The sequence below is a fragment of the Coloeus monedula genome, assembly GCF_965178545.1.
Source record: "Coloeus monedula genome assembly, chromosome: 7".
In the NCBI taxonomy this organism is placed as follows: domain Eukaryota; kingdom Metazoa; phylum Chordata; class Aves; order Passeriformes; family Corvidae; genus Coloeus; species Coloeus monedula.
In genome coordinates, this window is record NC_138787.1 from 26137349 (window position 1) to 26155056 (window position 17708).

The window sequence follows — 17708 nt, forward strand, 5'->3', positions numbered from 1 at the left end:
TTATTCTAAACTAAATTAGACCCTCTCTTACTGTTATTTGAACTGTTTTACAACCAGCTCTAGGACAAACTGTCTGACCAGGAAACAGGAAGCAATGCAACAGGTTGTCCAGAAAGGATGCTCAAACCCTGAAGTTTTTCAAGGCCAGACTGGATGAAGCCCTACTTAGATCTCACTGATAGTCCTGCTTTGAGCAGCAGGTTGACCAAGCAGCCTCCTGTGGTCCACTCCAACCTGATGGATTTTGTGATTCTGTGACAGCAAATACAGACATGAGGAACTTACACACTGGTTCCTAGTGTGTCCTACACTGCAAGAAATTACCACCACTATTCACAAAATACTCCAGACATTCTGTGACACCACAATATTCTCTATCCATCAGCATTTTTTCCAGTGTGGAATTCATCGATTTTCCATTCAACGACTCTAAGCCTGCTTCATCCAGCAAAAACAACTTGAAGTGTAAAAAACCAAAAAGTTTCCAAAACATCTGTAATACTTCTCCAACTTACTTGTCTTTGAAGATGTCTTGTACAGTCTTCTCTTCTTTTTTCTTGCCAACTTCCTTTAGGGGGAAAAGTGCTTTTACTCTTTCAAGAGGAGCCTGACACCTTTCTCTTACCACACAAGGCATCTCCAGCATTTCTAAAAGGTGCTGTTCAATTGGTGGCAGTGGCTTATTGGGGTGAAAAGCCTTGTGCTGCAAACACTGCAAGAAACAAAACAGTCTGACCAAAGTAAAACTTCCAATTATATTAAAGACCTTTCATGTAATGCCTGTACGCCTGACACCATATGGTATGTGCAAAATATCTTCCATATTAAACATACTATCTTTGTATTGCTGAAAAATATTCTGTCTCACAGTGGATTGAGAGTCTATGATCAACTGTTTAAGGAGATTATTAGTGATATCAAACAAGAATACTGATGCAGATGAGTCTTCCCACACTCACTGGAATGAGTTCTATAAAAATTATTACAAAAATCCCAGGAATGAAACAGTCATCTGCAACTGTTCATATTTTTAGCTTCACTCTACCTTTAAAAAGCAGTTCTATTATAAAACAGTCACACGGGAGAGATTTCTAAACATTTCAAAATTCAGTAATGAGATCTATCCCAACCAGACATTCCAGTTATTGTAACAGTTTAATATGCCTCCAAGAAAATATTTCTTCCTGGTCAATTAAACTCAGTATGCATACAGGAGGAATGTTCACCAGTTTAAGAGCAAATGGAAAGAGAATACTAAACTTGCACAGGTGAGACACAGAATATAGGTATGTTTGGAACTTAGCTTTGAAAGGAGTAGGGAATGAAGGGGCCTGACAGATGCACAAAGCTGGAACAGATGGTGAGAGCTACAGAGAAGGATTTTTCACCCAAGTGTAGAGTCAGTGCACACAGTCAGGGAGCCAAGCAGAGGGGGAGAGACAAGGTTAATGAGGCAGGCTATAGAAATTCCATGGAGGGTTTTGAAAACAAAGTAAGTATCTTTACAATTTTGTGAAGTGTAGGATGGCAGTAGAGAGGTATGTGCATTTACAAATATACACACAGATACCAATGCATGCACACAAACACATCAAAACATGTGATGTCCACAGGAGACAAATTTTTTCCATGTCCATTGTACTGGGTGCATTAAACACCACTGTGAATGTAACTACTCAGTAAACTAGGAATACAGCAGAGACTTGCTCCTCTGTTGGCTGTCAGACATAACATTAATTTAAAAAACAAAACCAAAGCAAATAAAAGCCCCTATTCACACTGGAAAGCTGCCAATAAAGAAAATCCAGACAATATGTGACACATAATACTGATGTGTTTTCAGGCTGCCATTAAGATTCCAGTCCATATTAGAACATACTGTCAAAAGGAGGCAGTTGTACAAGGCTACTGATTTGGAAACACTTGTAATGATTTAAGGCACAATTATTTTGAAAGAGAGTAAAAGCATTGCTGGAAGCTGCAGTAATGGCTCTTTTGATACAAAAAAAAACCCCAATATAAAACAACATTAGGTAATTGAATTAAACTGACGAAGCAAAAAACCTAAGTCCCCTGTTATGCCTATGTTTCAGGCTTTTGTAACTGAACTCTTCATGTGTGCAGCCAAGGAGCTGAGCAGACTGAGTGGCCACAGCATCCACTTTTGCTTTTAAAATTGATGACTACCTCCAAAACCTGAGATGGCAGGTACTGTCAAAACTCAGGTGCTAAATGGAGACTAAGTTAAACAGACAACCTGGAGTTTCTAAACCAACAGTCCCTCTTAACCTTGCTTCCCCTTCCTTCTGCATCCAGCAAGAACCACTCCTACCTTCACAGCTAAAAGGCAACCCACACTGTCACTGCCTTCCAGACTCACTGTTCTATTCATGCACGTTGTCAGCAAGGCACTAGCTCCTGACTGCTCTTCCTGATTTCCTTACATTTCCACTTTCAGGGACATAGCCAGCTTTCAGGACCAGGGGTCACACCAAGATACTGGTCAATGGATGAAATGAAGTGGGCTTCGTATCACTAATTCTGTGATAAGCAATGACAAATATACACCAAGAGACCAACAGGTCCATCTCTGTTGAGCAATTTGTCTATTTGGCTAGCAAATAAAATGCATTGCATTCCCCAAATGTCTTAGGTGCTTCAAATCCCTGTATTTAAGAGCGACAATTTAAACAATAATGTTGGAAGTCTGCCACTACAAAAGCTACAGAAGATCACTTAGGTTTTTCTGGAAGCAAGGAATAAAAGTCGGAAGTCTGGAATATAGGATATTCCTCATCTTCCACTCCAGCAAGCATTAACTACTACTTTTCACCCACTCTGTCACTTCCTGATGTCTACCACTACTTCCAGAGATATAATTTAGCTTGATGTTTTTGTTTAAATTCTGGCTCTTGTCACTTATCATTCCAAATATCTTCATGAGTCAACAAAGCAAGGAAATGAAGTAGGAGTTCATCCTTTTCTTCTGAGTTATTTTCAAAACCGTTTATAGGTTCTGTTCAGCCCAATCCACTTACTGGCTACAGTTAAAAGATGATGCAGAATTTTTCTACATAGTTCTTAAGGAACCAGCAGTGCCACTTGGCCTAAGAGCAAAATACTAAGAATCTGGAACATTTTTGAAGCAAAACAGAGAACAACTTACACAGATTAATAGCAATTTTGCAGTAAACAAATGGGGCTGTGTGTGGCCAAAAGAAAGCACTAAGACACTGACAATTTAGGGTCTTCTAAACAGCAAGGACAGAAACTGTATCCTACCCCACATATTCAAACAGTCAACAAATACTTTTTCTATCAGTAGCATTCACCCTTACAAAATCCTACTATCCTCTAAGGAAATTGGCAAGTTGCTCAGTTACTCCCTTCCAGCAGCAATTGAGTCAAGTGCCAGAACATCATCATCACATTGTTTCAGAAGACAAATAGCACACCTAAAAAACCATCTTTCACTGATAGGTGAAATCCACTAAACCAAAAGAATGCAAAACTCCATCTAGCAATATAACAGAGGAAATGTTTTGTTCACAAGCAAAGCCGTATTTGTAATATCCAAGCTTAACAATCCTTCCTAAAATAAGAGTTGTGCAGAGGTCAGTTTATTTTAAGTTCTTGCCCTGTAATAACCTCCAACTGATCAAATCTTGCATTCAGTTACACACTGTCTTGTCAATATGACTGGCAGAACTTGAAGAGAACACTGAGTTCTTTGAGTGTCAATCAGAGTAGGATTTGAAGACAGTGGGTTTACATGTGATCCTGAAACACACATTGACCTTCAGATCCTTTGGTTATTTTGACAACACTGAGGAAGGCTTTGAGAAGCTAGGGTAAGTTTTCTTAATTTAAAAAAGTATCCTCTTCCTACTTGTAAACTGAAATAAATCATGTGGAATTGCTGAGATATGATGAACATGATTGCTATAATACCATTTTTGGTCAATTTTCAGAGCAGAGTCACACATTCAATATGTCTCCATGGTTCTGTATACAGTACAATTCTGCAGTTGCTTAAACTGCAACATAATTTTCCTTATTTTTGAATTTGCTGTGTCATTTTTTTAACACTTGAATTGCAATGTATAATTAAGTCTCTCATCCTCATAGTTGCAATGGAAGTCTTTGTGATACGAAAGGAATGTAAATCAAAATGGAGACAGCTTGACAGAATAACTGCAGGAAGTGTGAACTGTTCTGCTTGCTCGTAAAGTGCATCAGCTTCGACACCCCAGCAGAACATTTTAAATGTCAACAATGTTAACCATTTATTACTGGTCCAGTTCACCACAGACTGACCTGGTTTGGAACACTGCTAGATGCAACAATGCACAGAAAAGTGATGGGATGCAGAATGAGAAGCTGAAGATACCCCTGATTTTCAGACATTTTTTCTCTTTGTCCAAAAGCCAAAGACTGAATCTATGTCCACAATAGAGCACTGAGATGCAAGTTTCTACTTGCCTAATCTATGTGCCTGTAACTATCAGTGATGCTGTTGCAGACACCTCAGCACAGGTATAATTTCCTTTGCTTCCTGGAAACTGGAAATTTTAAAAATAAATCTATGTCAGGGACAACACAGAAATTACTGGTTTACCCCATGCTTTAATGCCAGAGATTTATATCAGCATTTTCACAATGCAGATCTTTCCAGTGTGAATCAGAGAAAGACAGAAAAGTGAAAAGTCTTTAAAAAAATAAGTTTTCAAAAAATACCGTATCATTCATCTCACCTGATAAAACCTCTGAAAATGAGGGTTTGGGATTTTGCTGGGCTTAAATAGGTCCTCAAAAGTTTCTCCATCTTCATGAACCAAATTCATAGAATCAATCAGTGAGTCAACAGCAGATAACTGATCCGCTAAGGCAGCAATTACATACAAAGGAAGATTAAATACCCTTGCAGATGGATGCATTTCTTGAAACAATTTATAAATGAAGATTTGCTTCACAATGTGAGATTTTCACCAAGTCATTGCATGCCACAGAATACACTGCAGCTATAGATGGGCCAATAAAAATATGGATAATGGACACAATAATAAACCCCTGCTTTATTTAAGGACTACAGAGCTAAGTCATAAAGCCTTTTTCTTTTTCCCCAAGACCTCAATTATTGTTGCCTTACTGCTTTCACTTTTATTCTTTTTCAAGATGTTTTCATTTGCAACAGAAGGTTTATAGGCCACTTAGTAAATAAGGAGAACAGTTGGTTTGCAAAACTAAATGGCACAATATAAATTTTTAAAGTTATGATTGCAAATTAACACAGTTCACAATAGCCAGCTACTGCTTTGGTAAGACAGGTTTTAGATTGGTTATCAAACTACTGCTTACAGGCAAGAAAGTAGAAACTGTTTTAGAAAAACCAGCACGCTATATATACCCTGACGTGCAGGTGCCCATTCAATGCATCTCAGAACAGATGAAAGAAGCAGGAGTGGATTCTAAACTCCATCCACTTAAGACTCATTGCTGTGCAAAACTCTCAGAAGAGCAAGTCAAGCTTTGTACGGCTGCATGTTCTCTGCAGATGCCATCCATCTCAATCTGGATACCAATAAGTGCACAGTTTAATAACACTCCACAGAAAATACTGTCTTTGCCTTTGTACATTATATTAACAGGCCATGCTGCAAACAGCTACAGAACCAGCTTTGCACCAACAGAGCAGCTGCGTCTGTTCTAATTCTAGCTAGCTAATCACACACTGTAGATCCCACAAGGTTCTGGCCATTTAATTCCCACGATGAGTTCAAAGATCAAAGGATACAGAGGACTAATCTCAGTTCTCTGTCACAGGATCCTGTGAGACTAATGATGCTGTAACCTGAGCCAGAAGTCATTTAACAGGACAGTTGAAATACTGCCTTCAAACTTAGGTCTGCTCAGCCTGCAACTGAAGTGGCAAAGCTTTGATGCACATTTACACTTCAAGATGACATCACCATAATGGATGCCCAAATACCTGGGTTTTCTCCTAAGCCAAAATAACAACAAAACTCAAGTCTTCATTGGAGAGCCAAATATTCTAACTCTCTTAGAGCATCTTAGAATACAACAAGCAGGTTACTTTTCCAGCTGACCAGCACATATCTTACCTGTAGGAATGCATTTTTTACTGTTTTTCAAGGATGAAAATACATATTGTCTTAGGTCTTCCATGTAGGGTAGTTGCACATAGATGAGACACTGTGCAAGAGGAAAGAAAGAATAACTGAACCTGAAGGAAAAAAAAAAAATCTATATCCCCAGAGTGCCATATCAGGGCTACATAAAACATATGAAAAATCTGAAGGCCTAACGTCTGTGTGCATCAAAACACTTAAAATATTCACAGAGCAACACAATTTTAATCGGAATAAAACACAGCATTATATTTTATAACATAGTAATGGCTACACTCATTTTTCTGCTTGTGGAATAAAGACTTCCCCAGCCATCTGATTCCTTTTTCCTGTGCAGAGTTCCAATTATCCAAGCTTTAAATATCCAATATATTGGCACTTTGGGAGATTTTATCACAGCTTACTGTATTTCAAAGTCAAAAGTTGGGTTTGGTTTTTTTAACATTTCTCTGCCTCATTTTTTCTTTATTCAAATACCTCCTCCAGTTCATACCACCCCAAATAATTCCTTTCCATCCTTTATGTTTATACCCTTCAAAAGTCTGAAGATTGTTGTGTCCGCCCCCACCTCCATCACTGCTCAGCTATGCTATACATATTTAGCTCTTTCAATAGTCTCTCGTAAGAAAGATCAGGGGAAACATATGCTGCAAAAGTTCTGACATACTGTATTGCTTCTGGGTCTCTCTGCAGAAGGGTAAGAGTGAAAAATTACCTCATATGCATCCTTAATATATGGAAAAGCTACTCCAACTTGTGGGTAGCATCTTCTATCATAAGCATAACGCACTATAGCCACCACTTTCAACTCATCCAGTGCACGAACAAGCGCAGAAAAAGCAACTGCTGCATTCTGGAGGGAAAAAAGAAGTCTACAGAATCATGCAAGTTCTTAATTATGAAATACATCTTTCACAGGGAATTCAATAGCATTGATTTAGTCAAGACTAGTTTCCATTTCAGCTATAACTTTAACACAAGCAGTTTTTCATGCTCGTAAATCAAAGAAGCAGAAAGGTCAAATCTCATCACGATAGTGGATCCATTCAAAGCTGAGCCAACTTTAGATTCAGCACGTTCCACCTTTTTCACCAGGTGTGAAGAACTCTCAGAGGTTTTGCAAGAGACAGAGAAAAGAAGGGAAGCCAGACCCTTAAAGGAACATATCAGAGCACAACAGTGAGCTTTTTACCTCCAATACTTTGGAGGTCTGTTCTAAATAACACAGTGACAGGGCCCACTGTTGCTCTGCATGAGAATGGACTTAAGCACAAATTTCAGGTTCCTCATAACCTTGCTCAAACATAGTACCTACCAGGTTTTCATTATTCATGAGATACTGTGTTCATTTGCGGTTTAATCCAACTTCTTTTTAACCTACTGGGCAACGAAATAGGACATTTCTGCAAGCTGCATTAAAAGTATTTATTATAAACACAGAAAGACAGGACAATTTCAAGTGTCACTACTATTCTTCTTTGTTCCACAGCAAAATACCTTCAGCATTAAACTTCAGTTCACCTTACCTTATCATCTTTTGCAGCAAAGACCTTCAGAGCCTGGTTGCCCATGTAGTAATGCCTCTGGATCTACAGATTCAAATGGCCAAGAGTTAGCCAGACCTAAAGAAAAGGTCACTAATGCAACTGGACCAATTAAATTACAAAACAACTAACATTAGTCAAGTCAGAAGCCACCAAATTTAATTACAGTGCGTAGAGGTTGAAGCCCTATATGTGCCTCTCCATTTATCACTTAATACGGGTATTCAGTCATATTGGGTAGGATATTCCCATAGCTTCCTACTGATGGGCAGGAATGAAAGACAGTGCTACTTGCAGCTGTTACCAGTCTGAATTATACTTCAGTAATTCAAAAGTCAGCATGGAAAACTACAGTAGTTAATACAGGACCTAAACCTGACACCACATCTATGCAACTAAATTTTTCTAGCAATGATACATCAAAAAGGAGCTGAAAAAGGTCTCATCCTTAATTAATAAAGCTACTTCAACAGCAACCCGGAGTATATACAGTTGTGCTGGCAAAGAAGCACTTCTGTCAGCAGGGTTTATTCTGTTCATAAACATGGCTGAATCAAAAACAAACAGAAAAAATAGTTTCAGCAAGGGGCATCACTGGAATAGTTGGAGCTACAGCAGCTGACGCACACACACGCACACACACACAGACAAACCCTGCAATCGTAGAAGACCTGTCACAAAGATCACACACTGCTACAGACACTGGTTAAAATAACCTTTGTTAAAAAAAAACCCTCTTCGAATTACAGTCTCAGAACTAACTTCATTGTATCTTCAATTTTTCTTTCATTCATTTCATCTTTTTATTCTATCTTCTTTATTTAGCAAATTACCATAAGGCCATTGAAGTCAGTGACAACCTGCACCAGAGCACATCTGTTTACTGTACTACAGCACGATTCTTCAGATCAGATTATTATGCCTGCAATCCTTCTTTCCTGTTCTGTCTCTAAATGCTCAGGAAATTTTACTTTCAGTGTAGTATAAATAACTAGATGTGTGTATCACTACACCTTTTTTTTGTTTGCAAAAGAAATTGTCCCTTTGTAATATTTTCAGGTACTATTTCTTGATTTACATGGCATGGCTTATAAATTAAAAATCAAAGTTTAAGCGGCCTCTGATCTTCTTTCCTGAGGGATGTGAAAAACTCAGGAAAATAATATAAGGTGGTTCTAGTCCTTATTTAATTATGTATTTGGAGCTGTTCCAGTTTTTCTAATCAATATTGAATTATCTTTCCACCAAAGTTTTTTAAAGAAACAATGTAATATAAAACATACATTTCAATAGTGTCAGTTTTATTATTCCAAATAACAAAATTTAGGAGGAAAAACTTAATATAATGCATGGGTCTTGAAAATTCCAGCTGCAGTTAAAAACTTCCTGATATCATTATCTATACACTTTTATTTTAATCCTGCAAGCATGCCTGAGTAATTTATTCCACTGAGGGGATGCGCAGCTACTACACAGCATAACTACTCACACTCCTGGCTACAGGACCAGAGCACACTTTAAGATGTAATTTCTTTTTGTTATGAAATCCAAAGACAAGAGAAGTACATAATAAAAATTAGTCAAAAGCAATCAGTATTTAGTACACTGAAAATGTTTAAAAACAACTTGTTAATTCTTTTATGTATACTTGTGACTCGAAAAATATTCCTAAAATTAAGTCCAACCCTACAATTATTAACTATGTATTTGAAGGTATTACCACACTATCTGACCAAGGATGGGAAAATAAAAATCCATGTGAAATAACAGTTTGCTCACAGAACACTATATTCCTCATCTGTTTTCCTCTTAGTTTCCATTTTCAAATAAAGTCAGACTAAGTCGAAACAGGAGGCCAACCTCCAGCATGAGAAAACTCTGCACACAGTGAAATACATCTTGCAGAGCTAAATTACAATAGTAAGACTCAGCTGGAGGCTCATAATGCATGAAGAGATGCAAGAAATTGTCTCATTGGAACACTGGTTTCAGACACATTTCACTTATTAGATCCAGTTTCTGGTACAGGAGGTAGCACTCCCTAACACCTCTCTGGCCCTGGCCAATTTAGAACACATAAGCTCAAGCATGACATGTTTCCTTCATCAGTCACTTGCAGTGCACAAGCTCCCACATTACTCAACCACTAAGTTTTGAAAGTCCTCGAGGAGCAACCAGGTTACAGTTTCCAGTTAGGCTGGCTCCTCATTTCAGTAAATCAACATAACTTCCCGGCTCCTCGGTCACTATGTTTTGGAACACTGCATTGCATCTAATGACGTATCTAGCAACATGCACAAGGTCTCTGTGACACCTGTATTGTAAAGTAAAAAGATGTTTAGTTACATCCATTTGGGAGCAAGCTCCCACAGACGCTTCCTATTTCATTAGCATCTTTCCTTCACGGTAAAGGTGACGATGCCTTAGCCTTTATCAAGGGATATACTTTGTTCAGGCAGTGAGAGATTTCAAAGAGCAGGAGGCCTGGGAGCTGTCAGAACAGAAGGTGTAGAACTGCCCTATGATTTCATTTCAGTTTTGACTGGTGAAGAGAGGACTGCATGTGGACAACTCCAAGATGAGTAAAGTTTCAGCCACCCTGTGCAATATCCTGGAGAAAAAGATGGGGAGCAGCTTAACACACACAGCAATTACTTGGCACTTGCATCTCTATACTCTCTCCTCGTGTGTCCTGCTTCAAGAACAGTTTTGTTAAGCCTTTGCCTAAGGCTTTGCTAATGCTTAAGTCTTGGATTTTCTGAAGGAAATCACCTTGTGCTGGATAACTTTTACTAAGGTACTTGCGTAAAGTAAGTTTCTTACAACTATCAAGGACAACAAATAGCAAAGTCAATACCACAAGTAGAAATAAATGCATTACAAACACCAAGCACCTCACAGAAATATGGAGAGGTTTTGAATGGTTTGTCTAAGTTCTAAGCTTTCATAAATTTCATTAAAATTTCATAAAAACATAAATTTCTAAATTTATGTTTTGTCACAACAGAAAGAAGCAGCAAGTCATGGTTCACAAACGAATCCTTATGGAATTGAGAATGAATGGAGTCAGTTTTCAGGCTTGCTTTAACATTAAAGTAATGTTGAGGAAGAAGCTTCTGTTAAGAAGCAGCCATACTCTTGGCTGGACAAAGCCCAGAAAGGCTGCTGCCTGAGCTGAACAAAAGACAGACCATCTTCTGTTGCAGATCTGGCACCACTATTAAAGTTTGTGAGATTAAATGAGACCACAATACCTCTGTCTTCACTTTGCAGAGATCTGAGTTCAGTGGCTCTGGCTTCACTTGAGGGTCCAATGGCCACATTTATGAGCTTCTCTCCTTTGCAAGACCCCACATTGCTTACATGTACTAGAATCAGCAAGTAAGTCACCCCTGCATACCTGAGTGGAGACGCCCCATTCCCAGTATTGAAACCCAATACAACACTCCAGTGAATTCAAACCAAGATCAAGTGTCTTCAATAACCCAGGAAGTTGAATAGGAAGACATTTAGTATCACACCTGAGAGGATCTAGTGAATCCCAAAACAGAAAAACACTTTCCTTCTGTTTTGTATTTCATTTGCTCTTCATCTTCCTTGGAAAAAGGAACTATATCACTCCCATACCGAAAACCTGGAGAACAAGAGAAGAGCATCTGGTAAGCATATGGGCCTACAATTTTAACACTGAAATTAGCTCTCTGAATATTTTAACAATGCACTCGTGCCCCACAGCTACGATGCACACATGCTCATCAAATTACTTTCCCTGTTAGCAAAAAAAAACCACACACCCATGGACACATTTTGTACTTCGAGAACAGCAGTTGCACTCCTTGTACATCATTTTATGTAACGCAAGTACCCTCAGAGAGCAGGAAAGAAAATAAGGGAACATCTTGCCTAACAAAGTTATGCTCACAGAATAGATTTAAGCAAATCAGAATAGATTTCAGCAAACAGATTGCAACACTCTCTGCAAACATAATACAAGCAACCTCAAACATACCACAAATCATAGCACAAGAGATGACACCAGAAGAGACTCAGAGAATAAAATGTGCTAACAATGGAAGCAAGGTACACAATGGAAAACCAAAACACTCTTGTATGCAGAACTGGTCTTTCTATATATTTCTGTGTTTTACTTCCCATGCCATACATTACAGGTATATCTCCACAAAATAGGAAGCTGTAATTTCTCAGAGGTATCATCTGTTCCAGCTGCTTATTTCCTATCTCAGCCTCCAATATCCTCCCTGTAACATCATCACTTTATTATATTGCCACAGACTAAGGATGATATCCTCAGGTGTGAAGAAAGTAGAAGGAACAGAAATAAATCCCTGGGTGAAAAATCTATAAGCAGATATATTTTCCTGCAAACTGAAAAGCAAACATACAGGCAGAATGAAAGAAATTTCAGTATTGGTGCTGCAAATACAAAATATTGCCTAATCGTGACATTTCTCAAAAGATTCATCTAAGTCCAGGATGCATCAGTAGCTCTTTTAGCTTAAGAAATATCACATCACTATCAGGGAAATCTTTTATCTCTTTTGTTCACACTGAACTGCTCACCACTTCTTTTTACTAGTATCCCACAACCACTTACTAACTGAACCAGTCAGAAGATTAGCTGACAACAGTCACAAATCCTTCAAAATGCATTCTCTGTAAGAAGTGGATTTTTTTTACACATAGTTCTGAAGTTGTAAAACATAACTAGACCATCTTTTAACCATCATTTCTGCTTAAAGAAAAGGTCCCATTGTCATTGGGACTTTATCTGATACTCCTATGAAAATCTATGAATGCTAGAATTGAAATAGATTAAATAAAAAAATACAGCTTATTCTAATTTTCAATTTATGTTATTCAGTTGACAGCACTCTCTGAATAGTGTTATCTGAATAGTTCTGCTCTTTATAGTTAATATACTTGCCCTACTTCCGTGGGATTGAAACAGCAAAGGAAAGGAAAAAAACTAGTAACAAAATATATCTATACCATCACAAAAAATGAAACAGATTTGCTTAACACCATTTTTACAAGTAAGTACACTATTTCCTGCTGTTTCTGGGGCCTGTAGTCTTCTAAGGAAACTAATCTGCTCAGAAAGAAGCTGCAGGTCAGAAAAAGTATTCTGCATACCACTACTTCAGATTGATCCTGTTTCAATACAGCAAAGCTAGTACTCTTGAACACTAAATCTTCCTTTGATGGCTTCATCTTTCCAGCTGCAGAATAACTAGAGCAGTTGCTCATCTACAAAAAAAGCAGCACTATGAAAGCAGTCATGTTATCAGTACAACTGAAGATCTAAAAACAGAATAGTGGTAGCAGAACTACTCACTACAGAAGTGAGGTACGGCCCTCCACAGAGCACAGTTCAGGAAGCTGTAGTGCCTTCCAAGTTCCATCTGTTGTTATTATTATTGTTGTTGCTGTTTTGTTTTTGTTGTTATTAGTCCTATTATTATTATTCCTATTATTGTTATTCTTACTACTGGAAAAGTCAGATTTTTAAAAATATGTGAAGACAAAGACTCTCATGTAACAGTCTCTGTGTTCCATCAGCCTACAGAGCTTACATTCTAGGATCACAGCTAGGCTTCAAGGTATAGAACTAAAAGGCCCTTGGGTGACCTAAGAGTCCAGCCATTATCTTCCCCTTGTCTTCAGGGTGCACATAAAGATGTCGTACCTTGAATAGTGTCATCTTTCTGAACCTCTGTCTCATCATCATCATTCAAGCAGTAAACAGTTTCTTTTTGCACATCCTCTTTTCTGAGGGTTTTAGCATCCACAATTGTCCAAAGTTTTTTCACCCTCTCTTCTGTGACCTTGATATCAGAATTCAAAGAAAAGGAATGTTTAACATTTCAGTGGGATCCAGAGTACTTACCAGAACACACGAAAAAAATCCTTAGCTTGAGTGCTGCATTGTTTTGCCAATAAAGAACTAATAAAGACAGTGTCAAATGACGAATCTCTGGCTGCCACCACAGTGCTTTCAGTACTGCTTCATCTGTATGAGACCTAAAATGTGAACTGTAGCATATTGACAGCATACTTGTCCTGGTTATTCATTAAACCTGTAGGTTAAGCCATTTGTGGAAGTCTTTGGGTCACAGGATACTGTGTAACTTGCTTGCTATGCAATTTACTACTTCCAACTGTATAAATACTTTTGACAAAGCATTAAGAAATATATTAAAGATACACTAAGATTCAATGTTCATTCAGCTTGTTTGGCCAAGTTTTCCATCAGGCTTACTACACTACAGGATAAAAATACCTTATATTACTGCAACTTCCCCAAAAGGCAAAAAAAATCCCAGCTGCATTATGGGACTGGGAAGTGAAAGGAGGAGTAAGTATTTACAATGAGTGAATGTTTCCCAACTACAGGGAAATAAAATTGCTTTCTTTTCTCTCTGCTTAAGTGAAATTGATTGTATAGTTAGTAAATGAGAAGAAAAATGTAGAGCTGAGCAGAAAACAGTAAAGACAGAATATATTATGTCAGTATGACTGCTGTATGCCCTCAGGCCAGTCACTCAGTTCATGTTGCTTATTCTCCCAAACTTACTTATTTTGTGTGTAAACGTCTTTGGGAGGGGACTCTTTCTGTCTATTTGCACAGGTCTGGCACAATAGCCTAATAAAAATTATTAATAACTATATATCGAAAGTTGATGTCTTTCAAGGATAGTACACCCATCTCTCAGATTTCAGATACATTTCACCTTCATAATATCAGACTCAGTTTCATGTTAAAATAACGAAATAATTAATCCCCATCTCACCAGATCCCTCAATACTGCCACACTACACAGTTACCTATTAACTATTCTCTAACTAGAAATTTGCACATTTTATGTCTTTAAATACACTTACTTTTTCCTAGCACTGATTAAAGGAGCCATATAAACCCTAAGAAAGAGAATGGCCCCAAGCTCTGCCAAACAGTACAAACAAGCTGAAAAAACAGACCTTTTATTCCAAGTCTGAAATAACAACAGATGTGATTTGAAACAATGGCTGGTAAAACATTTACATCCACCATTTTACACACACGTCCAAAATTCCTCTTGTGTCTAGGGCTTAAGAAATATATAAAAAGTCTCACATATCACTGATGCTGAATGTAAATCTTCAATCACAGCATTCTTAATCAGGGTCATCAACTTCAATACCATTAAGTGCCAGACTAGACAGCAGTTACTCCTACTTCTGTACCTTATGAATTTCAGTTATTCAACGAGTGTATGGTGAAGTTAAAGTTGCTGTGGGAACCACAGCTTTAGATGTACTAACCACAATTTTAGATGTACTGGCTTCTAAGCAAATAAAAATCTCTATCCTAATTATTTGGATGTTGTCTTATCTTTTATTTTCTTAGCTTCAAGGAAAAAAAAAAAATGCAGCTGCACCTAACTTGCTGCCAAGTGACACTAAAACATATCACTTTATGTACTTACTGATTTGTAGGCCACAATCCTTATAGACAAATTAGGACCAATAGTGAGCTGGCAGGGCCAAGGGATAGACTTCCTTTCTATTTTCTTAAACATTGAAAGACGTTCCAGGCTCTCTCTAAATGAAGGATCAGGAAAACAGAAATGAACTCTGGCAAACTGTAATAAAGTATTATTGACAAAACACTCTCCTTAAGGAAATGCAGGAGTCCAAACTGTTTCCGATTAGATTGCATAAAGCATTAGAAAATAAACTGTATCAATAATCTTATCATTAACCATTGTGGGAAAAGATAACAAAAAAAAAGAGGTGGTACAGTAGATTATCCCCATCTTGAGCCTTTATGATGGTGTGACATTAAGGCTTAAAGGCACTGTGTTATGTCTAGTGATAAAACTACACAATTGCTTCTTAAGCATTTTACATTTATCTGTGCTCACCCAATTAGGGCATGTAGTGATCTGAACAACACAAATTAGAAAAGGCTCTCTAAGTGGTAAAATGCTTTCTGCAGTGCAGCTGAAGAAATAAAGAATCCAGTTGCAATTAACAGGATTTTGTTTATGTAGAAATTAACTTTTGACACTTTATTTTATACAGTACTAATGAACTCATTAATTTAAGAGCATTCTGTCAGAGTGAAGGAAGTTACTTCAACTATTTCTAGCCTAAACAGCAGATATACAAGTTCAAAAAAACACAAAAAAACGAACTGCAACGAGTTTATACTAAAAAGTGTAAACTTAATTGCACAACTTTCAGCAATGGAGTCCAAAATTTAAAATTCACAGTAATTTATAATATATCATTGTGAATTCAAATAGGCTTGCCCCCCAGAACAGCTTTCAGCTAATGCAAACTATTTTGTCTATTTGGCTGTAAAATTCCAACACAGAGAAAGCTCTCAATTTTTTTTCTTTCATTGCATGATAAAACAAAGATAAAACAATACTGAACTCATCTTTTACACATTGTGATAAAACCTGGAATCTACCACTCTCTTGATGAAAGCACTTGTCTGGCAGAAATCAAGATCAACTCCTAAAAACATCAGCAGAGACTTCTACTTGGCATTCTGCTTTTCAGGTTTCCTAGTATGAACAGGGTTGATTTTTCAAAATTCTAAAAGCACAGTGAAAGACAAAAATGCACTGGGATTTTTAAATGAGATAAGCTTTGGGTTTTTAATTTTTTTTTCCTTAGGGAAAGGAAAGGAGGATTTTTTTCCTAGCAATAAAGACATCAATACAGGATTTTTAAAAAGAACCTTCTACTACATCATACTGCATCACATACATTCAAGGATGAGTACGAAGATCAAATACATAAGTGCCAAATGCCTAAAAATGTAATTTAAGCTCAATTTATTATCTCTATTCTTTAATTTCTTATATTTATAGAAGAAAAATGTTGCCTGTTACCAAAGATGACACAGTCAATAAAACCCTTGCAAATGTACATTTCCACTTGTATTTTATAAACACAACCTTTCTCCTCCGCTCTGCAACCCTTCCCCCAAAACCCAGAGGCAGCAGAAGTACCTCCTGTCTAACAGCCCGAGTATCATAACTTAAAACAACACAACAAAATCTCCTCACTCACTTTCCTGGCATGGCTAATTTATTTTTACAAGAGTTGAAATATTTTTACCAGCAGGAATAATGAATCTGGGGAAACGGAAAGTATATCTGAGTTGGCCAATTATCATGACAGACTGGCAAGACTGACTTCTTAAAGCTTGATAAGCAACTTAATTGCATCTAAAATCTCACATATTTTTAAACAACTTTTGCAACTAAAGCTTTAATCTACTAGCCAAATGCCTATTTATCCAGAGATTTTGGATTTCCCCTGAAAGTATGGCACAAAGACAGCTTGTAGAGTAGAAAGAGTCTGTGATAAAAAAAGTATAAAGAGGCCAAGCCACATGGTAGGTTCATGCATATGGATTATCCTAAAGGATAAACGGGCCAGGAAAGATTCTGCTTTTCTGTGCAGTCTTCTAAGCAGTGACAAAACCTGCTTTTTTCTAGAGACTCAGACTGCTCTGTTGACTATTACAGAGACAGTGGCACATGTCTCTTCACTAATGCTCAAGGAGCAGCTTCACTGGCTGCTGAGGTGCAAAGCTGACCACCTGAGCAGGGGGAGGGAAAGAAATCCCACAAAGAAATCGATGAATTACAGCATACAAACCTACAGGGACGACCCTCATCTAAAAATTACCTTTAACAACCATGTTACAGCCATGGTCTGCTAAGCTTCCTGAAAACCACACTGTCCAAAAGATCACTTTTCATAACGGTAGAACAGAACTACTGAGACAGTAACATCAGACCATGATAAGGCACATAGACGCATTTTGTCTGTTTCCCAACTGAGACAACACCTATGTGGAAAAGTCTTGGATATATTAGTCACAAGAAGTGAAAAATCATCTTTCAATTCTTGTATTAAGAATGCTGCTGAAAAAATATATAGTTTGTCACAGTGGCAAAGCAGACTGTGATTAAAGAGCAGGATTCAACAA

The 17708-nt window shown here is 37.6% G+C and overlaps 1 protein-coding gene across 2 annotated transcripts in view; it reads right to left on the minus strand.

The window, feature by feature from the left end:
• The window catches only part of XRCC5 (X-ray repair cross complementing 5), a gene marked incomplete at its 3' end in the record, with an annotated part of 50148 nt that overhangs the window by 22448 nt on the left and 9992 nt on the right, over nt 1–17708 (minus strand). For both annotated transcript variants that reach the window (XM_082285078.1, XM_082285077.1), the window contains exons 7-14: nt 15181–15295; nt 13401–13539; nt 11215–11327; nt 7676–7738; nt 6865–7002; nt 6123–6213; nt 4755–4882; nt 516–712 (exon numbers count right to left, since the gene is read on the minus strand). In XM_082285078.1, coding sequence (XP_082141204.1) covers nt 516–712; nt 4755–4882; nt 6123–6213; nt 6865–7002; nt 7676–7738; nt 11215–11327; nt 13401–13539; nt 15181–15295 — 984 coding nt within the window. The remainder of the gene's footprint in view (nt 1–515; nt 713–4754; nt 4883–6122; nt 6214–6864; nt 7003–7675; nt 7739–11214; nt 11328–13400; nt 13540–15180; nt 15296–17708) is intronic.